This window comes from Phragmites australis, chromosome 5 (assembly GCF_958298935.1).
Source record: "Phragmites australis chromosome 5, lpPhrAust1.1, whole genome shotgun sequence".
Lineage (NCBI taxonomy): Eukaryota > Viridiplantae > Streptophyta > Magnoliopsida > Poales > Poaceae > Phragmites > Phragmites australis.
This window is the reverse complement of record NC_084925.1, coordinates 39,650,917-39,674,829: the sequence shown is the minus strand read 5'-3', so window position 1 is coordinate 39,674,829 and position 23,913 is coordinate 39,650,917. Positions and strand designations below refer to the sequence as shown.

At 40.6% G+C, this 23,913-nt stretch overlaps 2 protein-coding genes and 1 pseudogene across 4 annotated transcripts; 1 reads left to right on the top strand and 2 right to left on the bottom strand.

Moving 5' to 3' along the window:
- Positions 1–1,674: 1,674 nt before the first annotated feature.
- LOC133919619 (soluble inorganic pyrophosphatase) lies at positions 1,675–7,775 on the top strand. 3 transcript variants are annotated; one of them, XM_062364062.1, is made up of 10 exons: positions 1,705–1,824; positions 2,995–3,068; positions 4,027–4,158; positions 4,340–4,368; positions 4,969–5,034; positions 6,601–6,708; positions 6,778–6,843; positions 7,063–7,183; positions 7,287–7,368; positions 7,476–7,775. In XM_062364062.1, the coding sequence occupies exons 3-10, from the start codon at positions 4,029–4,031 to the stop codon at positions 7,516–7,518; spliced, it is 645 nt and encodes a 214-aa protein (XP_062220046.1). In that variant the 5' UTR covers positions 1,705–1,824; positions 2,995–3,068; positions 4,027–4,028; the 3' UTR covers positions 7,519–7,775. The 3 variants fall into 3 exon arrangements, with proteins under 3 accessions (XP_062220045.1, XP_062220046.1, XP_062220044.1); XM_062364061.1 differs by lacking the exon at positions 2,995–3,068 and having other exon boundaries at positions 1,675–1,824; XM_062364060.1 differs by lacking the exons at positions 1,705–1,824; positions 2,995–3,068 and adding an exon at positions 1,902–2,599.
- A 270-nt stretch (positions 7,776–8,045) lies between these two features.
- Positions 8,046–12,211, bottom strand: LOC133919618 (ornithine carbamoyltransferase, chloroplastic-like). The gene is made up of 5 exons (XM_062364059.1): positions 11,891–12,211; positions 10,225–10,559; positions 9,219–9,350; positions 8,855–9,130; positions 8,046–8,476 (listed from the first exon to the last, which is right to left on the bottom strand). Exons 1-5 carry the CDS (start codon positions 12,075–12,077, stop codon positions 8,294–8,296), a joined length of 1,113 nt encoding a protein of 370 aa, XP_062220043.1. The 5' UTR covers positions 12,078–12,211; the 3' UTR covers positions 8,046–8,293.
- Positions 12,212–17,294: 5,083 nt separating this feature from the next.
- LOC133918053 (uncharacterized) lies at positions 17,295–23,768 on the bottom strand (annotated as a pseudogene).
- Between the last annotated feature and the right edge of the window lie 145 nt (positions 23,769–23,913).

Sequence of the window (23,913 nt, the reverse complement as noted above, 5' to 3'; positions counted from 1 at the left end):
GAAGAAGAACTTTGGGTCTGACTGAGTGAGAATGAATTCTTACCCTGTTTTGATCCCAGAATTGGAGTCTGAATTATGGGATTGGAATTAGTCTGGTTTCAATTTGGATGTTTGGTTGCTTATAAGATGTGGAATTGAATTTACCTACCAATTCCGTAAAATCCAAGGACAACTAAGATTCTATTTGTTTCAGTTGAAATCACTAGATTATAATACACAATCTACAAGTTAAAAAAACACTTCAGATCACAATCTAGCAATATGAGTTTCACCAGTTTCTACAAATTATACAATTTAACTTCTTACAATTCAAAATTTACATGAGTTTCACCAGTTTCTACAAATTATACGATTCAACTTCTTACAATTCAAAATTTACAAACTATATTTTAAAATCTCCAACTAAAATAAACATGTCTAAAACACCTCCTCCCCTATTCTGCCAACGAGTCTCTGAAATCGATAGAATTCGCACTGTAACTCGTGAACTCTCGCCACCGCCTACTGTTGTCAGATCCCGATACTTCAAAATCTGTCTGAGACGCATATGTGATCAGAATCGCGATAACGAAATCAAATTTGTGCTGGGAATTTGGGAAAGAACACTAGCTAACCTAAGATACCATAAATATACTATTTAGGGTTTTAGGGTACGAAAATATCCAAAATTGTCTTGCATCTTCTCCATTAATAGAGGACCTATATACCCGTCCCATGCCAGTTCATCGTCATTACAATACTTGCAATTTAGCACGAGATACAAGTCTTAAACGAACGTTAAGGCCACGTTTGGTAGAGCTCTGGGAGCTGATTCCGTGCTGAAATCGCTACCAGCACTGCCAAACGGGTTGGTCGGGGAGTGATTTCGCGCAGGAATCACTTCCCGTTTTGTATAGCGAGGTGGAAGCTGAAAAAACTAGTTTCCACCTGATTCCCGACTGATTCTCCTCAATTTCAACATAATATTCTCTCAGGAATCACTTTCATCACTAGTATACCAAACAATTTTACAAATAAAATCACTTCTACCACAGAATCACTTTCACCCTACTTCCACCACAGAATCACTCTCACCACAGAATCAAAGCTCTACCAAATGGCTCCTAAGCATGAATTGTGGAAGCTGCTCCGGAATGGAATCCTCGGCAGTACGGACGTCCACTCCGTGTTGATCCACAGCAGACGAGGTCTACCCACGCCGGGCTTCCGACTCAATTTGGACTCAATTCATATTGTTATATATGCAAATTTAGTTACTTTCTTATTTCTTTACACACGATTTCCTCTAATTTCATTATAAATTTTATAATAATTATTACTATATATCATATTATAAATTAGATCAATCGTGAATCATTAACATTATTTTTTATAGAAAAGATAGGAAGCAAATTCTACAAGATCATATCTGTAAAATACTTTTTTCCTTAATAATACGTATTTATTTTCTTTTTTTCTTTTTAATTTATCTAATAAATAAGATAAATATATAGATAGAATCTTCCGAATATGCTTCTCTTCCCACCCCAGCTTCCGCCTTACGCTGCTTCCACTAAAGCGTTATCCCTCGCGTGGCGTGATCCGCACCGTCCAAGTGGGCCCCATGCTCCCATCGGACGGGCGTCAACCCGGTGCGGGGCGCCCGGGCCCACCTGTCCTCCTTGCGTAGCCGAAAAGCGAGGCTGGGGCTGAACTGAAATACTACAAATCACATCGAGCAGCAGCGGCGGCAGCGGATACGAGACCACTCCGCCACCTCGCACTCGCACTCGCCTCTCCTCGCTTTCGCCACCGAGGGAGGGAGGGACCTTCCGATCGGCTCCGGTGAGTGGCGTGGGGTTCCTCCTCCTCCCACCTCTTTCCCTCGTTCCGGCTGGATAGATCGGTTGTCGATCGCGGGCTTGATGGCCTTGGTTTCTTCGGAGTTGGGACGTGGGGCCGTGCGAGCGCATATCTTGGTTCTTGCTTGCCCGTGCGTGCCCTTGTGCTGTTTCTTGCTCGACGGCTGCTTTTTCTTGACTTCCGATGCGCCCGTTGGGGTCGTTTCGCTTTGGTGCTTCTTTGATGTTCCTTTACTCCGCTTCATCTGGTGTATTTTGTGATCAGATGCTGCTGGTTTTGTCCTTCGTCTTTCTTTTGTTACACAGGAACACAGGATTCGTACGTGCGGGCTTGTCTTACTTTTTCTGCATTTTTTCCCTTTCTTTTTTGTACATTTCGGTGCTGTTGGATGCACTTTTCTACTGTTACTGGGGCAAACATTTTCTTATCAGTATCACCCTATTATATGAGAACTTTTGGCGAGTTATTTATTTTAGATCTACATCCATTTGTTTTGGATTGGATCAGTTCCTCTTTGTGTGGTGTTCCTTTTCTTTCTTTTTCGACCGTTCCTTTATTGTTTTGTTGAGTTTGCTATAAACATGTAGCAGCAGTGCAGCACTACAACCTCGTTGGCTTTTCCCCGCCTGTTCTTTCTGAGGATTGTTTCCTATATGAGATACTGTTCTAGCTGTGACCATGTGTTTCTTTGTACCAACTACACTTGTGGATGATTCCTTTATTTGCAAAATGTGGCGCTGCAGTTGTTCAGGACCAGGTTCTTCATGTTGTCTGATGCGGAGTTATTTAGGACGCTGATGTCATATTCTCATATTTTGTCTTAACTTTTGACTAAGATCATGCTAGTTTCAATTAATTTATCGCAATCCTTCTGGATGCTGCTCGTAAGTTGCGTTGATTAGTAGTACTAATCGAACGCATCCCTTGGTAATCGCTTAAATTAAGTTCACCTGGCATTGTTTATTGGTCTCTTTCTTTGTGCTGTTTTGAAGTTACTTAGAAGGGCACTTTCCTTTTCCTTTTTCTGTATGTCTTTGAAGTTACTCAGGAGAAAGAACTTTTCTGCGTTTCCAGTTTGTTGACTGTCTATGGCGCTAAAAGTTATTTGGTTGCTGTTTAGACTTCTGATTTTGTTTTCCTCCCATTTTTCAGACCGTTTTCAACGTGTTTGTAAATTATTTTTGCTGACAACAGAGCAAGAATGTCTATGTTCAGTTAGTCACTTGGTAAGGTCATGGATACTGTGATAGTAATTTTTAGTGGAAAATTGCATATGCTGTTTGCTAAAGTCTGCTGATAGATCACTAGGCATCGTGTTGGTCTTTAGGCAATAGAGATTGAAGCGATCCTGGTTCAGGAAACTACAAAATTACGTCATCTTGGATACTATTACACTGAGATCAGGGACAGTTGCCTAAACCGGATTCTTGAGATGGGCAAAGTTGCATATAATGTTGTGTCCTTAGTTGATAATTTCAACTTTTGTGTAGGTGCCGATGTTGATATTGTCATTATGGAAAAATATAATGATGAGGATCAGGCATCTCATGCACAAACATGTGAATACATGGGCAGGTTTTCCGTTTTTTATATTTGTGTGAAGCCTGAGAAACGATGTATGTAGTTAACAATTGCAGTATATGCGTTGGTACATGTTAGTGTAAATGTGTAATGCGTTGAACAGTGTTGGTAGGAACAAACCTTGTACATGCAGTAATAAGCAAAATATAAAAGCCATACATCCACCATCTGGCAGCTATTTGAGCATTCAGTTGTACGAGTTGAAGTGCAAGGCTGCAAGCATATAACGAAATTGAATTTGGTTCACCAGCAACTGATGTTTTGTATCATTGGTGCATAGTTGCTGCAATAGAGAATAACCCTTGATGACTTCAGTCTGAAATTTATTTTCCTGTGATTTGAGTCATTTGACCACCAAGCATATAGTAGAACAGTACTTCGATTAAATATACAAAGCACAACAACATTAGCTTTCGTAGTAATTATGCACTTATTTGATTTGCAGCATAACTTCCCAAAATCCTGTACTCTTTTGCTTACCCTATGGTTGGAGTTGTTGGAGCTCACAATTAACCTCACTTTATTAAACTTTTCATGTTTGCTTCTTATGGTCCTTGATTTAGAGAAATTTTCAAATTAATGAAATTGTTTTAAATCATATAGCCATGGCTGGAGAAGCTGATGGAAACATCCAAACAGGCTCAAGATTCCCCCCTGCTGTTCTCAATGAGCGTATCCTTTCTTCCATGTCCCAGAGACATGTTGCTGCTCACCCATGGCATGATTTGGAGATAGGTACTGAACGCTCTTAATCTCTTATCAAGGATATTATCATTTCCCTATGTTTCTTTAGACTGCAATATTGTCACCTTTTCATTTGCTTATGGTGTATACAATATTAAAAGGCACAAGTGTTCTGTTCTATAAGTAATTTGCTGTTTCATCTTTGACTTATTGTATGTGCCTTCAAATGCAGGACCAGGGGCTCCTGAAGTTTTCAACTGCGTAAGTTCACCTCTTACTATACTAAATTTGCAAATATGGTTGGCCCTCTGAATCTGATCATATTGATGGACACCAAATTGAAGCTTTTCATACTTACAGTAAGCGTCAAATGACAGAATAGGGACTGAAATTCGTGGGCCTGGTTTGCAGGCTTGGACTCCTCGATTTAAAACCTCCCTACATATATTAGGTCTATTGAAACATGCTATAGAGCTTAAGTTGCATTGTACCAAATCAAAACTCATGATATTCGAATCTTACACCGCTTTGGCCATGATATGAATATATGATATACTAGTTCAAACATGTTTCAAATTGTCTTGTAATATGGATGTTCGATGTACCAGTTCAACCATGTCTCTAATTGTCTTACTAGGGTATAGTTATATTCACCAAACAACGGTTTTGTATAAACCAGCTAAGACTACATACTAGTAGATAGTATTTGTTCTAGCTTGAACTCCTTTATTTACATGTCTTTAGCTGAGGCGTTGACATAAAGCATATCTCAAATCTGTCTTTACCTGTATTTTTTTAATTATTTTGACATTACACTCCTATAAAGTGAAGTGACATGCACATGTTTTTTTTTAATATCAGGTGGTTGAAATTCCTAGAGGCAGCAAGGTTAAGTATGAGTTGGACAAGGCAACTGGTCTGATCAAGGTGAGGTCCTATTTGATGTTAGAATTTGTTAATATTGTTTAAATGCATTTGTTAACTTCGAATCATTTGGTCTTTATGTGCACCTTGTACTCCCTGTTGGATAGGAAACAATATCGCTGAAATCTAGCTTTTATGCTTAAAACACACCAAGAGTTTGCACAATCTGTCAATTAGAACTGATCCGTACAAATTTAGACTTTATTTCATAGGAATTGAAAAAAGACATGTCCTACGGATGTGCCATTAACAGTATATCGATTAGTAACGCATAGGATTATAAACACTTGCACAAATTCTATAACAAGATGGACATACCTTGGGTTAACCTGAGTTGGAACACACTACTCAAATGGACAAGTACCTCATGCAACAGCAGACAAAGGCTCTTTTTGGTGGAGGGATATAATGTACTGTGATCACTTCAGAGGAGTTGCTTCAGGGATTGTTGGAGATGGGACTACAATTCTACTCTGGAATGATGTGTGGAATGGCAACTACCTAAGGGAACAGCTTCCTAGGCTCTTCACATTTGCAAAGAATGAGAATGTCTCTATGGCAGAATACCTCAGTAATAGTTCTCCTCAGATTCACTTCCCTATTCCACTTACAACTCAAGCTCATGAAGAATTGCAAATTCTACAGCAGAAGATTCTTGAGGTACAACAGGAAAATAGGCAAACAGATACTTGGCAATATTGTCGGGGGAGTAACATTTATTCATCAAGCAAATTTTATGCCCTCCATTTCATGTCAATTGCACCTCCAACACCTTTTACATGGATATGGAAATCTAAATGTTGCAAAAAGCTCAAGGTTTTCACTTGGCTTCTATTTATGGACAACCTCAACACAAGAAATCTCATCAAAAGAAAAAATTACAAAGTACAGGGAGACAACTATAACTTTGCAATCTCAACACTGAAGAAACCACATACCATTTGTTTTTTGGCTGCTCTTCAGTAATTGATGCTGGAATTGTCTTGGAATCACTTGGGATCACTCTATCAACTTCTTTGCCATGGTTCAGAAAGCAAAGGCTAACTTTCAGAATCCCTTTTTCATGGAGGTTTTCATGATTGCTGCTTGGGAGATATGGAAACAAAGAAATGGTCATATCTTCAGACAAACTAGACCAACTTTTCACCAGTGGAAATCTTGCTTCATCGATGAAAGTTAATCTTCACTGGCACAGAATGGAGTCAACTCTTAGTTTCAGTGTCTCTTCTTGGTTCAATGATGTTGTATAGCCTTCTCCCTCTTGCACATAGCCTGCTCTAGCTACTCCACCTTGTGTTTAATTCCCTGTCTTTTTGTTTTGGGGATTTCACCCCATATAGTTGCACTTCTTTTATTTATTATTTAATATAATTACCGTAGTAGGGGCTTCCCTTATTGTTTTCCCCTAAAAAACACACAGGATTATGGAAGACTTTTTATGCTACACAGTAGGGGCTTCCCTTATTGTTTTCCCCTAAAAAAACACATAGGATTATGGAAGACTTTTTATGCTACAACAGCTAGTTTTTCACATTGACTATAGGTAATTGAAGATTTTATTTGTTTCAGGTTGATCGTGTTCTTTACTCCTCTGTTGTTTACCCACACAACTATGGTTTCATTCCACGCACACTCTGTGAGGATAGCGACCCCATGGACGTCCTCGTCCTGATGCAGGTATCTAATGTAACAATAAGATATTGTTCTATTATAGTTTTGTTCTAACATTGACACTTTCTCTGGCAGGAACAAGTTGTCCCTGGCTGTTTCCTGCGAGCTCGTGCTATTGGGCTCATGCCTATGATTGATCAGGTCAAATTTCTCCATCACTCAATTGCAAAGAAGTTGCTCTGCTTCTCTTTGACTATGGGTTACTGCCTTGTATTTGTCCATGCAATTTTGTGATCACTTGATGTGTGAGTTTTGACCAACCAACAGAAGAATTGAAAGAATAATAGTGTTCCTTATAAATTGGTTCTATCTCAAGGCTGAGTTCTTACATCTTATTTGATCATCATTCAACATCACTAGGGCGAGAAAGATGATAAGATCATAGCAGTCTGTGCCGATGACCCTGAATTCCGTCACTACACGGACATCAAGGAGCTTCCCCCGCATCGCCTTCAAGAGATCCGTCGCTTCTTTGAAGATTGTATATATTCCTAAACTATATCCGTAGCACATTCCAATTGTTACTTTACAGATCATCAACTGCAGTAACTAGTCTAATTATTATATTTCTGCTCCGTTGACAGATAAGAAGAATGAAAACAAAGAGGTTGCAGTGAATGAGTTCCTCCCAGCAAAAGATGCTATCGAAGCAATCAAGTACTCAATGTGAGTTTTGCTTCTTTACTCGCGCATAATATGATACTACTCTATAATAATGTGCTGCTGTTGAAATCGATCCATTCATACTAACCATTTCAAATGTTATACCACAGGGACCTGTATGGCTCGTATATCATTGAAGGCTTGAGGAAGTAATCTCCAGCTGCTCAATTGCAGATGCTACATGATCAACTCAACAGCTTACTGATAGTACGACATATATTAACATGCGCGAACTTAAGCCATGAAAGGGATTTTACCTGCTGTTCATGTTAAGACAAGCAGAAGTGCCTTTTCTTTCCATTATATGCCATGTCAAGTGCAAGCACTTGACCCTTATGAAATCTTTGTCATCAAACCAACACTTGACAGAACGATTGCCTGATAAAAAATCACGGTTACATAAATTCTTACCTCCCGAACTTCGTTACGGTGTTCTGATGCAGCCTGTTTTACTGTGAGCTTAGTATCTTTTTGGCTATTGCTGAGTTCGCGAGATGCGTTGTACTTGTTGGTAACCGGAAGCTTGCTATACTGAGCAGCCTGTAATGACGCTACTAGGCTGTCAGTCGTTGTTGGATACCTAGCGCTGAAGCTATACAGGTTATAACCTGTAAGTATAGAACATACACGTGGTGAATTTTTCTGCAAGCTCAGATAATGTTCAAGGCTTCAAGCAGATCTCTCACAAACGCCTATCTTGATTAGTAGTTATTCAGGAATACCAACCTTTTCACAGTACAAGCTACCGCCCGGAAGTACAGATATCAGGTTAAGGCAAGCCATATCATCTGCATATACTGAGATGTTCCTAAACCGCTACCGCACGCCTCCAGAGAAACTCTAGGATTACAGTGCTAAAGCCGAAACAGCCTCAATCCCTCAGCGACGTCCTAGAATTGAAGTGTAATACTGGTGCCCAATAGGAGAATTAAGCGCCGAGCATATGAAGCATGATGGCATTCTGCGCGTGCATCCTGTTCTCAGCCTGAGGGAACACGATTGAGTTGGGAGCCTCGATGACACCGTCTGTCACCTCCACCCCTCTCTCTGCAGGCAAACAATGCATAAGGTAGGCCTTCGAACCAGCAATCTCCATCAGGGCTTCATGCACCTGCAAGATCGAAGAATAACAGAAGACTTAGCTGAGAGCCACTATATGAGCAAGCACATGCCTGTACATCTATCACTGCTGAGAAAGACTAAAACAACACATACTGCGCAAGTGTTCACATGCCTGTACAATTATCACTGTCATTAGGGCGTCATAATGACCCTTACGAGATTAGCATTATTCTTGAAGCATTGAAATTTTATAACATTAAATAGTTAGTTCTCCAATTTCTACTAAATCAACATATCAACCAGCACAAGCGTATGTAGTTGGCATCCAGTAAAACAAGGATGATTTATGGTAGGCACCTATTTCCCATTCAGTTTGATCGACATGAGAAAGGACCAAAAGTAGATGCAAATGAGAAGATAGACAAACCATGAATCCTTGGAACTTTTGTTTTCTATAATCAGCTTCTTCCTTTTGTCCCATGCTGGCCCAAACATCTGTATAAACAACATCTGCTCCCTTAACTGCTTCCCTGGGATCATTTATTATTTCAATCTTACTGATTCCAGCACTCCTGGCAATCTCCACAGTCTTTGCATCTGGCTCAAATCCCTTGGGGCAAGCACATACGAAGTGTAAAGGAAGTACAGCAGCCAATAGAAGCCATGAGTGCACAATATTGTTTCCATCGCCAACATAGACAACCTACATAGCAATCGAAAAAGGGAACCAGTCACAATTAACATGACAAAAAGAGCATATAAGTTATTCAATGGTGCATAGAATGATCTACCTTGGTGTTTTCAATACGACCAATGTGCTCAATCATAGTAAGTGCATCAGCCATTATCTGGCATGGATGGTTATAGTCCGTGAGACCATTTATGACAGGTACAGATGCATATTTAGCCAGCTCCAGAATATCCTGCCAAAACCACATGAGAAGTTAGGAATACAGTGCTTAGATGGAACAACATAGGAACCAACATAAGAACACAGTGCTTGAAAGTAGAGTGGAAACAGTAAATTAGGAAGATCAAGTATTTCAGTAATAATATCCATGTCAACAAAAGAATATGATCTGAGGGTAACTGACTAACCCCAAACAACAGCTATATGTTTCATACATCAAAGGAAACATGTTTGATATATCAAAGAACATAAGCAAATCAAGAAGCCACAGAAGACAATTGGCAAGACAATAATATTTGTTCATGAACATCATGGATCCAAACAGCTTCTAGGTAGGCTGTTAGATTATTATAATGAAACAAACTTATCGTTTAGTTAAGTCTACACTAAATCAAAGTTGGGGCGTATTTGGTTTATGACCCCAATGTGCCAAGCCAAATTGTGGCTGCGCCCAGAAAATTTGGCCTCCGTTTGGTTTGAGGCCAAAATTTGTCCGCGCAGGCAAGATTTGGGCGGCCAAAACGTCCGCCCCAATTTTGACCATCCAAAATTTGGCTTGGCCACAAACCGCTCAATACTTTTTTGCCCCGATTTTGGCATGACCCTTGTTTTGGCATGGCCAAATTTTGGCTTGACTTCTTAGGGTCATGAACCAAACACACCCTTGATATTTCATATTAATCGATTTCAGATTGGGAAAATATTGCTTTAACTGCCCACTCTAAAGCTCATGGCTTTGAGGTAGATATCTAACTGTTAGTGCTCAAGTAACATGGCACAGACAGACCAAATATGTAAAAATTTGATCCAGAATATGTGTGCTTGCAGATTATGTTAATAAACATGTCACTCAAAAGAAATCATAATCATGCACCTTATGATCATACCTGGTGAGCAAAAAGCCTCGCCATAATGATGTCATTATAGCCAGAAAGTACCCGAGCAACATCACGAGTCTCCTCACGCTTACCCATCTGGATATCATCAGGACCCAAATAAATGGCATGCCCACCAAGTAAGAAGAATCCTGTCTCGAATGAAACGCGGGTCCTCATTGATGGCTTGGCGAAAATCATTGCCATTGACTTTCCTTTGAATGGTTGGAAGCTCCTGTCTCCAGACTTAATCATTGCCTTAACCTCAATCGCCCGATTAAGAATTTTCACTATTGTATCCTTGTCAAAATCATTGATATGAAGGAAATCCTTAGGAACTTGTTTGGCTGCAAGCAATTACTAAAGTTAAAAAAGGAAGTGTATATACAACAAATTTTACATCGTCGGTAATGAAAACTTCTGTTGATGCCTAAAGCATTTAGTCGCATATGTTAGTATCAGGGGATCAAAAAACAAAGTTAGATTGGCTGCACAAGCGACAAATGGCACAACTAAAACTTTTACAGCACAGCAGTTAGTTCAAGGGCATTGTGAAGCAAGATCAAACTGCACAAAATATCAGCGTTGATGAATTCGAGGAAAATGCAAGGTTTAGCATACACTGTCACAAGAAAAAACAGGCCCCCCTTCTTGCTTCGTGATTCATAATATCATAGATCATTCCTCATCCATCTAATTGCTACAACAAAACAAAAAACGAGCCTGAAATTTGACATAGGTGACCGTGCATCACCGCAGCATCCACACTTCGCAGCAGCGTTCCTTCCAGATTTCTAGTTCGGGGGGGGGGGGGGGATACTGGAGACTTTTGAGCCCTATCAGCAACCTGCAACCTAGTCCAATGAGGAAGCAACATTGGCACACAAAAGAAATGACCTGATCACATAATCATATTTAACCGTCCCAAATCACAAATCTCCCAAACTTCACAATTTGTCGCAGCTCCAAACCTACTTACTCTTCCCTCGTCGATACCAAGAACATACCATATCCATCACCAGAACCTTAGTCAATACTATATATTAAAGCTCCAAGAATTGGAGTGAATCTAGGGGTTCAAGTACTGTAGCTACTGTTTATGTGAGTCCTACGTATGTATACACCTATATATGGATATGGATACATATATATACCTATCGACAAATCCGTAGCCCAGGTGATTCGCTGCCTCCCCTCTCGCCAAACCAAAATGGGATGTATATGTGTACATATACATGTATGTATGCATATACGAATCAGTATATTTACATGTATAATATAATTTTTTAGGAAATTCCAGAAAAATAGCGAAAGATATAATAGTCATATTGATAAATCGGTTGAAATAATCTAAAATGCAAAAAAAAAAATCTAAAACTAAAAAAAAATGAAACAATTTTTGTTAGATACGTATTACTGTCTTCTATATATTAAAATTATGTGTGCATGCATAAAAATAATACTATTTTCCCCATAATTAAATAAATGTGTTAAATATTAATAAATTCGTAAATAAATATTGAGATACCAAAATCGGTGAACATAATTTTTTTAGTCTTCTTTTGTCATGTTCTGTGAAACAACGGACGCTAGGCGCGCCAATCCTCCTAGTTACTACCAATCAACCAAAAACCAAGCGAGAAAAAGAATGCTTCAACGTGGCGTTAGAAGCCCTGACCATCTTTCCCGGCGGAGGCAGCCACGGCGGGGCTGGACACCGCGGCGGCGGCCACCCCGCGTCGGGTAACGGAGGACGAGGCGGCGACTGGGCGCGCGGTGCGCGCAGGGAGAGGGAGCGGCTGGCGGAGGCGGCGGGATACGGTGGGGGAGGAGAGGACGAGGTGGCTGCCGGAGATCGCTGCCATCGCGGGTGGCGCGCGCCGCGCGTGCGATTGGGACGCTGAGGCGGATGGAAGGACAGGTGTGATGGATGGGTGCGTGAGTGGGATTCATTCAGGTGCGGCAGTGTGCTAGGGTTAGCTGCTTATTGAGGCGGAGACGAACGCATTAGGGGCCGGGCCTGATGAGAAACGGACGGTCAGGATGATACCTCAGTGCACGATCATTTTACTATAGCATTAGGTATGCACGGCCGAAGTGCTGCCGTTTGGATATTTCACTGCAAAACCATGGTACCCTGATTGGTTGAAAGAGAGTTACCTTGTGAAAGAGAGTAAACTTATTGAAAAAATGGAGGAAAACATATAACTTTCTTTTGACCAAGGCTGAAGCGAAATCGCTGGCCACCGAGGCTCGATATAGACGGGGTCATTTTTAGCCATAACACACTAAGGATTCGTTTGGATTGAGCCCCGGCTAACTCCGTTAATCTGTTGGCTCGTCAAAAGTTTGGCGTAGCAATAGGGTGCTCGTGTTTTGTTTGTGGTTGACGAGAAAAAACTAACTATTGACGTCCATCCAAACCTACCGGAGGAAGCCAGGTTAACGTTAATTTTTTAATGAGATGAGCGTCAGTGTTAATCCAAACACATCCTAAAGCACCACGATGCAAAGGCATACCATGATTAGCCAACTCATATGCCACTCTGTTAGACTATTACATTCCCTGAGCTTGTAGATAATGCCTAAGTCAATAAAATTGCATAGATTAAATTTTGCTTCTCTCATCAGACTTTGAGGTAGCACATTGCGTCACTCTCCCTTACATGCCATTCGCTTGCGATCGTAATTATAACAAAAGCCATTCGCTTGCGATCGTAATTATAACAAAAGCAAGTGATTCAGGGATTTTACGGAGTGCTGATGAGAGTGACGCAATGTGCTGCCTCAAGGAAGGACGGCGAGTGAGCAAGCCAGCGTTGTGCATCGCCTTCAGCCTCGCCGCGTCGCACTGGATCGGGGGAAGGTGGGCTCACTACTGGTACGTGCCATCGGATGACGATGGAGGTTGTTGTGAGATCAAGAATGGAGACGGGGACGAAGAACTCTAAGCGGAAAAAGCTTGGAGGCTAAGAGAGGCACGAAAGGATTCATGAGGAACCCTGAGACTCCAATTTAAAGGGCCTCCGTGGTATCACAGCTGCCGCGGGGTCTGTTCCACTCGAAATTCAAAAGATCGCGTGTGGGGAACCAAAATTCCCTCGAGTTTGGTGACATTTAATGTTTTCTCTCCCATGTTCTCTCTCTCTCTCTCTCTCTCTCTCTCCAGACTTTTAATCTCCCCTTGGGATGCAGTTCCTTGGATCGTCCACTAAAGTGGGTGACGTCGACGACCACTCACCAAGGCAAGCACCTAGGACCCAAGTGGCATGGCCAGGCAACCATGACCTCTCGTCACGCAGCGAACACGGTCTCCTACGACAAATTACTCAGTCCACCTCATCCACGATAGAGCTTGGGGGGCTACTGTCGATATTATAGATAAGGGGGTGCCCCACTGGGCGGGCCCCACACTGCTTGATGTCAGCTGTTGTAGATATTTTCAAGATCATGGCCTTACCACACGACCAGGGTGGGGCTCAGGCGACCAGCCCTTCGTAGCAGTAGGAGACCCTATGATCAGCCCTCGCTAGTCGTAGAGCAGGTACTCACATAACTAGTTAAGTCTCATTTAATGCTACCTACTCAAGTATTTTCCTTCCCAGGCACTCACTTTCGGCGAGCATGGTCGTGGGACGACGTGGTGTGGTGGTGACCCGTCCCGTATCATTTCATGTTGCACGATGGTCTGACGGGTGAGGTGACGATATTTGGTGATGGTATAGGATGTCCAGGACGACCAGAGCAGGGTAGACGTGCATACCCACCGTCATGATGGGCTATGAATAGCTAGGCTTCATTAGGTGTAGGTTTGTCGCCTATTTTGGCACGGTCTGGTTGTATGAACATTGTTTTCCCTGGTATGTAAAAGGGCGAAGACTCGGATAGCAAGAGAGAGAACACTCTATAACCATTTCATACACTCCATAAGAAAACACATAGGGCATAGAACTATTATCCTACAGGAGACCTGAACCTGAATAAATTCTTTTGTTCTTGAGATCCTTTGACATATACGCACATCCACAAGAAACATAGATCAACGCACCCATCATTCGGTACACCCTGGATATATTATCAAGAATCAACCCCCGACACTACTCCTAGAAGGTCATTGTTCATGTCCAAATGATTAGCTGTGTTCTGTGTTGGATCACCAAAGATATGTTATGTTGAAGCAAATTTAGGAGTCAAAACTGCACCTTTGGATTTGTAAAACATTTAGGAGATCATGTGCAACTACGTAAGCACCATTTGGATATGGCACCGCATTGTAGTCCATGATCTGTTGTTCCATAGTTATGTATTAGTTGGATTGGAGAGATCTTCAATGGAATAGGAGGTGACTGACAAGTTCTGTTGTTCGGCATTTGCATTAATTGTAGATGGAAATTTGGGAAGAATCATGAATCATGGATCCTGCCACGAGAATAGGACCATGGGAACCGTCAAAACAGCCTCCCCTAACAATCATTTTGGCCTATGATGCCTTCACTCAAGATCTAAAAAAGATTCAACATTTAGGAACCAATGGGCACCACATAAGTGTCTAGAGTAGTAAAGCTTTTAGAAAGACCCGTAAGGTGCACGTGTGTTGCAACGGTTCCTAAATGTTACATTTGAATATTGCATTTCACACGGGACATGAACTAAGTAATCAAATTAACAAATGTATCCCTAACGTAATAGAAACTAAGGTGAATTATTGGTTTTTCTATCACTTGAATAGAAAACACAAGAAGTACTTTTCTGAACTTGTACATATCATAAATCAAACAAAGTAATATGTTTTCATAACATAATGCCACAGTCATCCATTAAATTCATAGGAGAAAATGCGCTGCAATGCATATTGTCATAAGCTAGCTTTTATTAAGAACCATGTTAGTTAGGGGGGAAACAAAAACAAGGTGTTTTGTTGTCTAGGAAAGACAATATCTTTGTTGCTAAGGAACCAAAAACTTACTGTCGGACAAAATCATCATATGCGTATTGTGAGGAAAATAGTGTAGAAGAATTTGGGGATGTTGATAACGTCCATCTTACTTCATTCTTTACAATGTCTTTGCTTCACCTTTACGCATATTACCAGATGTCAAATATAACATCTACCTAAAGACTGGAATACATGTATCCATACCGAGGGTCACGAAAAATTCATGCCGAAGGAAATGATGAACTACCGAGGAAAATGAGCACAAACATTGTTTCCAATTGTCAGATTTCATTGAAGCTTTTTTATTTTCTCAAGAGACGTAGTGTTTTCATGCTCAATGTAGCGAACATGGTTCTCTTAGGGTATATATGTGATTTTGGTGATTAATTACAATATAGTCAATGAGACTAACATATTTGTTAAGTATATACTCAAGTAGGCCTTATGGATAAAATACATGAAGAAGTCATCGAAGCTGGAACAAAGATTAATTGAATTGGAGAAGTCCTAGAAAAGTTGTACACGCTGGATGGTCCGGCAATCTGCAAGGTGTACACGTCGGAGTGTTTTTGACAAAGAAAGAGAAAGTTGAAAAACATGCTAGATGGTTCGGCGCTCAGGAGTTTGTACACACCAAAGCAATCAAGATGAATGAGTTGAAGAAGCAACGGACCGGAAGGTTTGGCACTCTGAAGATCAATACGCTAGAGTATTTGTTGCAAAGAATGTTGCATGTGTTGAAGAATGAAGATCAACACACTGGAAGGTTCGACGCTTTGAAGATCAATGCGCCAGAGCATTTCTTGCAGAGAAGGTTTCAGTGGCTCAGCCGGCTCAGTGTACACGCCGGATGGTCCGACGATAGAGTTGGTGAACACACCAAAACATCCAGTATTCACAGAAGGTTTGAATGGGGTTTCAACGACTAGTTTGTGGATGATGTACACACTGAATGGTTATGAGAGTACAATCTATTTACACCGGATCATCCGGCGTTTAAAAAAAATTAAGCCGTTGGGACAATGGCTAGTCTGCAAGGTTGAGACTATAAATACCCTTATCAAGGTCATTTGAAGGTGTGGCAGTATGCTAGAGTCTAGAGAAGCACACATACACTTGTGAAGACATCTAGGACACCAAAGTATTTAAAGTTATCATCCAAGGCAATTAAACACAAGATTAGAGAGATATTAGTGCTAATAGGCCTAGAGATAAGTGTTGCTAGGTGATTATTGCTTAGAGAGTGGATCAATAAGTGATCATACTTTGTACTAAGTGGTACGCTAGCACCTTAGAGTCTTGGTGACTCGTTGGCACCTTGGGCTTTGGTGGCTCAAGCTTGTTGACCCTTTGATTTGATGTTGAGTGGCAACAAGAAGCTTATACGCAAACGGGAGACCCTTTCTTTGATAGCTTAAGCTCCAAAGTAAAGACGACGATAAGTGACCAGAAGAGAGGATAGTGGTGAGATCTCGCCTTGGTGGCTTGGTGGCTTAAGAGCCATGATCGGTTTAGTCTTGGAGACCGGGAGCATAACTTTGGTGGAGCTCCAAGAGTAGGGGTGGTACTCATACCATAGATACTATGGGATAAAAATCCCTTATACCGAGTTTGCTCTTTCTATCTTATTTACGTTTCCACATTTACATGCTTCACTTTATCTTCCTATAGTAGATTGCAAACCTTTGAACGATAGATTAGACACATTAGATAAACCTCAAACACATTTAGATAGAAATTGATATAGGTTTATCTTGTGAAGTTTTTTTGGAGCTGAATAGTTTTAAGTGTCCTGATTCATCCCCCCTCCTCTTAGGACATCATCGATCCTCTCACTCAACCACAAAGTTTTTGATACCCAAGAGGTAAGCAACTTTTTTGATGACTTGCAAATTTGGAATTCAGACATAAAATTATGCGATTCAGTGACTATACAATGTATTCTACAAAGTTATAAAAGTTCAGGATATTGATCAAAACAACTACTCGTACTTATGACAAGCTTCTAAATCCTAATTTGATACCTACATGCTTTGTTCTCATTGATAACCACCACATTTTTTTGAACTCCAAAATTCACCGATATGAAGTAGTTGACTTTGCTATGGCTTTCATGCTTTCAACTTTCAAATGTATCATAACCGCTCTAAAATTTGCAGAGCACATAATGTTGATCCCATACTGGGTCACTGCAAATTCCTAACTGTCTCAATCCAAGATTTGTACACTGACACAGGGCCAAAAGATCCAGCATATGAATCTCACATTTCTAAAGCCCTTATTTAACAACTGCAAGCATTTCTACAAACTCCACAATTCACCAAATTGTGATATTTCAGTGTCTCACTGTGCAATGAGCAGTAATCTTTAGGTTTTCAACTTTCAAATGAAGCACAATACCTCTGACATTTGTAGAACTTATAATTTGATCAATAGAACTTCCAAAATGATTAGTATAAACTACTAGAAACTAAAATTAGGTATGGTAATTAATTTCAATTGTCAATTGTTCATCCTATGCTAGTCTACTTTAGGTCGGATTAGTTAAAGTATCTCAAAATGCGATCGCTAATGATCACTGTCTCCACCCAGAATTTGCACAGTGACAAAAGTCCATACAATTACAGACCGAATCTCAATTTTCTAAAGCTAAACTGAGTAATCTTTAGTCAATATCCCATCACAAATTTTGAATTTTTAAATTCCAATTCTAACTACCATCCTAATCAAGTGTTTTGCACGAATTTCACATACCATGTAAACATATGGATCAATGAGGCCACCAGTGCTTGCACGCCACAAGCCGCCCTCCTGCTTCAGCAGCCTGTGAATTTCACATGAACAGAGGCACATAGAAACACAGGTGCAACAATCAGACAAGCATTTTAAAACTGATACAAATGGGAGTTGGGGGTAGTTTCATGCTCACCAGCGCAACGCCTTGCTCGTCCTGAAGTTGTCTCCAACCACAACGCGGATGGCCGTCTCCGTGGCCGACACAGCTTCTGGCCATGACAACGATAACATGATAGCGTCCGCCCTCATCGGCAGCTTCCCACTACCACCACCACTTGCCCATGGAGGACGGCGGCATCTTCCCGATGTGGCCGTGGAGCCCGCGAACGTAGCAGCCATGAGGTGCTCCCCTCACTAGCCACCACGCTGCTCCTCTCTCCCTAGTCATCATCGTCTTTGATGTTGTCAATCTCGATCCACACGCCCTTTCGCGTCTTCGCCGCCTCGCTCTAGGGAAGCGTGCTCATCACCTTGGCGAGCACCTAGAGCCACCGAGCGTGCGGAGGGAGGCGACAATGGCGAGCACACGAAGGGGGGCAATAGGGTGCCCACGCTGCACTCGACGGAGAAGTGTGTGTGGAGAAATCAATGGTGCGGCGTGGTGTGAGGCAAGCGAGGTGAGTACCTGAGAGCTGGAGGAGGTGTAGGCGGGAACGACGCGGGCGAGGAAGAGAAGTCGAGGGCACACGGTAGGCAACGGCAAGGGAGAGGTGGCTGAGAAGGCAAGAAGATAATATGGATGGGGGAATCCGTGGCGTCATCGGATCCGCTACCGAGGGAGATAGTATGGATGAGGGAGAGGTAGCCGAGAAGGCAATAAGATAGTATGGACGAGCGAGATGTAGCAAGGGACCCTATGGCATCGCCAGATCCGTTGTCGCCGCCACCATACGATTGTAATCGTAGTAAAATCTAAAACTTAACTCTTGTCAGCCGGAGTAAAACACAGTATGTGTCTAGGCTCAACTAGATGGGGAGTTATAATCAGACGTAAATAAAAAAATTAAGTGTAATTGTGTTATGGATGTACGCAACTCTTAATGAATTTCTTATCTAATGATGTATAATCTAAAAAATACGATTGTAATCGTAGTAAAATCTAAAACGTAACTCTTGTCCTTAATATATATTAATTGTAATTGATTGTAACTCGTTAGCTTCTAGTGTTACAATTATGTACTTCTGTACATGCGGTTGTAACTAGTCTACTAGTGAATTGTAGCTGACAATTTTTTGAGTTGTAACTGGGGGTATACGTAGTGGTAAATTATAGTGTATCTAGGTGTAGAATAGACTCACCGTATACACATACAAGATCATAATAAGAAGCAAAATGTAATTGGCATGTGAAGGCACTAATGCAAAATTTTGCTTGTCATATGTAAAATTGATGAACAAATAACATAATATGTCAATATCAAAACAGTTCATTTCCTAAAAGTTTCTCCTGAGCAATCCAAGAAGAGGTCAAAGTGAAGGGCTATCATATCATTACCATTAAGAATAGCCACGAGAAAGAAGAAAAACTCACTCTTTGAACTTGGCATCTTTGCTGTTATTCATGCCATAGGAAGCTGGGAAATGCAAGTCATGCCTTCTCCATTCTTCCATAATTTGTGAACGTTATGTTGTAGTTAGGGATACAAGTGAATACCCAATGAATAGTTTTGAATCATCACTTAGTTTTTTTTTAACTTAATTAGATGGGAGTAAATCATTACATCATTTTTTTTTAGTTTTGGGTCAACCCACTGATCCAAAAAGTTTAAAACTTACATCTCTAGCTGTAGTGTGCTTCCAGAAACTAAAAGGACAAGTACAACTACCTAAAAGACCATACAGTTGCAAAGGTATGCATAACCTTGCATCACTGCATAGAATATAATCATAGTATCATGTCATGCACGAATGTGTCTTTGTACTTTGTATACTTGGATCTTATTTCTTTCCCATATGATATCTCTGCTAGGTAGAGACGATCTACCATGCGCAGTGAACTAGTACTCTGAAGATATATTTCAGGAATAAACATGTTTCCTAATTGAACTTTAATACAGAAATGAACATCCCATTTCACAGAATGTTGCGATTGGAAAAACAGCATCCTGCAATCTCTCTCAAATCCATTTTGGTAGGAAGAGTGAGGGATTACCTGCTACACACGGATTGTGAGCAAGCCGTATTCATATGTAGCCGCTACATAGGGACACACGCTTTGATAACCATGAATAAATTTTCTTCTTATTTGACACAACCTTAATATTTTGGACGCACCGTCATCTTTTTCTTGCAAAACCGAAGTACTCTGATCAGTTGAAAAAGAGTTACCTCGTGACTTTGGTTTTTTCTCAAAGTTTATTAGAAAAAGATCACTTGCTTTTGTTATAATTACGATCACAAGCGAATGGCAGAGAGAGTGACGCAATGTGCTGCATCAAAGATAAGGTGACAGGCTCAAGAGATTGATCCAAGGACCAAGGCCCAATAGAAGGGAAGGGAATCGAAAGTGGCGGCCTGGATCTGGTCAGCTGATGGTACGGAAGATGAGGCCAGAAATCATTTTATATAATATATTTTTTATTTGTTAAATTTACATAAATTGATGTCGGGTTGAAAGTTTTGCATGAGTGGTTCTCTATCACTCTTTCATATGATAAGTCTCTTTCACCAGATGAAATGACAACGGCGACTTATCATCATTTCATTTCATTTGGCCATTTTTACAAAACAAAACAAGAGGGTGATAAGTTCATGTTTGCGTGCAAATGTAAGACATCCATCCAACCAACCAAAGGGCGATATTTCTACCCATGTAGAACTCTAAAAAAGATATCTGGTTTTTTAGGTTTAAAAATAATTAACAAAAAATATTTAGCACTTCAGTGAGTCATCGCTCAAAAAGAAAGAGATGGCACAATTTTGCTTGGCGATCAAGAGACAAGGAGGATCAACATTCACGTGTGCCTAAAAACTCCATAACCATAAATGGTTGAACAGAAGACTCTAATCCACACATCCCTTCCTTTTCCTCTCTATTGGTGAAAGTCAGGACTTCTAGAGAGCCTCAGGGCATTTTAAATGGTTAGAGGTAGCAGCTATATCTTAATTGAGAGAGCATACTTTTCAATGTTACGAATAATACGATTTTCTATACCTCACACAGAAAAGAGAAGAACAAATACTAGCTTTTTGAAGAAGAAAGATGAAGAGCTAATAGTTATAAGTCACCTTAATATCTTCATTCTCTGTGAAGTATAGAGAATTATGAACGACGGAACCTCTATATAAATTTTAAGAAGTGTGCTCTTAACTAAAAGACAGTAACTATTTAAGTATCTCCAATTGTTGAAGATAGCTATTACCTCTTAAGTTGAGATGATACATTTTTTTAATATTGTGACTTGTATGATTTCACATACCTCATAGATGAGAGAGGAGAGCAAGTATTAGCTCTGTAAGAGCAATTCCAACCGACTCCCTAAATTCCGCTCCCTATTTCTCTATATAGAGAGCCTTTCCAAAAGATGCTCTCTCTATTTCTCCACGCGCTCCAACCAACTTCATAAATCTCGCTCTCTAAATTTCACTCACCTATATTTTATTAGTCCTATAAATAAAAAATATTTGCAATGGTTATATTTTTAATGGCTAAATTTTGTATATGTTTGAATTCAAATTGAATTAAAAGAAGAATATCACATGAAATAATAAAAATACATATAAATAGAGTATTATAAAGGAACTCACTTTTTCACCATATAACCTAGGGCTAGAAATAATTTTATAAATTAGTACATCACATAAGAAGAATATTAGTATTTTTTTTTCCATATTTTTCAGAATTTATTTGAGACCCTAACAATTGTTACAAGTTATAAAAGTAGCCTTCTTTGAAGAATTTTAATTTAAATTCTACATAGACTGTTTAGGTGAATACAATTAAAATAAGTTGCACATGGATTATAAAACACGTATAAAAATTTTATGGATTTTTTAAATAATAGAAGTCCAATATTTTGAATAGAGCATATGAGAAGGAATAGTAGAGCTGACGAGTACTGTACACACAGGTACACAGGTCATCCGCTCAGTTCAGGAGATAGCAAGTCTCTCCCGGCTCCCCAACGGTGGCAAGTGAACCGGGCCAGATAGCGAGTGTCAAAATAGCGAGACTCGTTTGCAGAGTCGGTTGGAGGTGAATTTTTTTGCCAACTCACCAAATGTGACGATGCCGAGCCAGATAGCGACTCCGTTGGAGTTGCTCTAAGATAAGAGATAGAGAGCTAATATTTACAAGTCATCTCAGCACCTCTCTTTTCTGTGAAATACGATGAATCATAAACAGCGAAACCTGTATAAATTTTTAAAAACATATTCTGTTACCTAAGAGATAATAACTCTGTATAATCATTAGAGATGCCCAAACCATTTAGGATGCCTATTACGCAAGAAGCAGAATCGTGCCAGTATGACCTTTTCTTAGATCGAACAGCTACCCCGTTACGTCGTCAGTTACATCATCATTCAAACCAACCGGAATGAGAATGGGAATGCTTTTCAGGACTTGCTTACAATTCCTCTCGCACGAGAAACGACCCAACCATCCTCCATCCACGCGGGGGCACGCCTGCCCTGACCAGTGCCCACCTTCTGCGCGCCTCACGTGGTCAACCGAGCAGAGATGGGCCCCTTTGCCAGCGCTGCCCACGCGATGCGGTGCGGTGCCCAACAAGACAACAGCCAACCAACGAGCTTTTTTTATTTTTATATTTTTTCGATTAAAAATTTAAATAAATAGATTTTTTTGAAAAAATTACAAAACTAAGACGCCTACCGCCATCTGAGGGGACGGTAAAAGTCTTACCGCTCCTGAGAGGGTGGTAAGCAGTCTCAAAAGCTCTTACCACTTTTTCAGTGGACGGGTAGCCTTACAGCCCTGTGAGGGTGGGTAGCTACAATACATGAACAGTAAACCTCAATAAACAGTACTTCAAAGTTTAATTTTGTTAGTATCTTCTCTATTCAAAATAGTGATATTTTGTTACTTCAAAAATACTAAAATTTTTTGTACATGTTACATAATACATGTGCAACCCATTTTAATTGAATTCATCCAAAAATCCTATGTAGAATTTAAACTAAAATTCTCAAAAAAAGCTATTTTTATAATTTCTAGCAATTGTTAGCGTCTCAAATAAATTTCTAAAAATCTAGTAAAATTCACTAATATTCTTCTTATGTGATGTGATAATTTCTAAAATTATTTTACCGCCCTCTCAGGAGACGGTAATGTCCTTACCGTCCCCTCTCAGAGGACGATAGACGTCTAGTTTTATAATTTTTTTACGAAGAATCTATTTATTTAAAATTTTAATAAAAAAATATAAAAATAAAAAAACTCGCCAACCAACCCCCTTGCGCGTGCCGCCAGCCCAACCCAATTCCGAGCGAGTTTGCGACCCCGAGCGGACCCAACCCACCGCGGCACCCGCGCGGACCAAACACAAACCTTGAGCCCCGGAGACCCAGAGCCAGACCTCGTGCGGCTTGCTTCTTCCCCGGTGTCCCGCCACGCGGCCCCACCCGCCACCGCGCCCGTACGCACGAGCCGTCGGGCACCCACCGATCCAGCCAACACACGCATGACCTGAGGCCTTCCAGGCTCCCCGCCTTTCCTTTCTTTCCCTCCCAGAACAGAGGAGGGGAGCTGCCGCGCGCGCCCATCCCCATCCACCGCTGACACGCGGGCCCCGCGACTGCGCCGTGGAAAGTACGCAAGGAATTGGGTGCGGCAGCTTTCGCTGTTTCCACCACTCCCCTCCATCTCTCCACGCAGTAAAAAAAAAGTGCAAATAAGGTTAAGAAGTTTAAGCTTCTATTTTAAAATTAAAATAGAAATAAAATAGTTTATCTAAATATTCTCAATATATCTATAGTTTTCTAAATCTAAAAATATCTAACTTTAAATT

What these genes read in the sequence shown, in the direction of transcription:
- LOC133919619 (XM_062364060.1), top strand. Translation starts at nt 2,521, where the DNA reads ATGTGTTTCTTTGTACCAACTACACTTGTGGATGATTCCTTTATTTGC. An exon ending in CTCCTGAAGTTTTCAACTGC is followed by an intron (nt 4,369 to 4,968) that starts GTAAGTTCACCT and finishes TTTTAATATCAG; the next exon opens with GTGGTTGAAATTCCTAGAGG. An exon ending in ACGTCCTCGTCCTGATGCAG is followed by an intron (nt 6,709 to 6,777) that starts GTATCTAATGTA and finishes TTTCTCTGGCAG; the next exon opens with GAACAAGTTGTCCCTGGCTG.
- LOC133919618 (XM_062364059.1), bottom strand. Translation starts at nt 12,077, where the DNA reads ATGGCAGCGATCTCCGGCAGCCACCTCGTCCTCTCCTCCCCCACCGTA. An exon ending in CGAGGCTTTTTGCTCACCAG is followed by an intron (nt 9,351 to 10,224) that starts GTATGATCATAA and finishes TGGTTTTGGCAG; the next exon opens with GATATTCTGGAGCTGGCTAA. An exon ending in GTCGTATTGAAAACACCAAG is followed by an intron (nt 9,131 to 9,218) that starts GTAGATCATTCT and finishes ATTGCTATGTAG; the next exon opens with GTTGTCTATGTTGGCGATGG.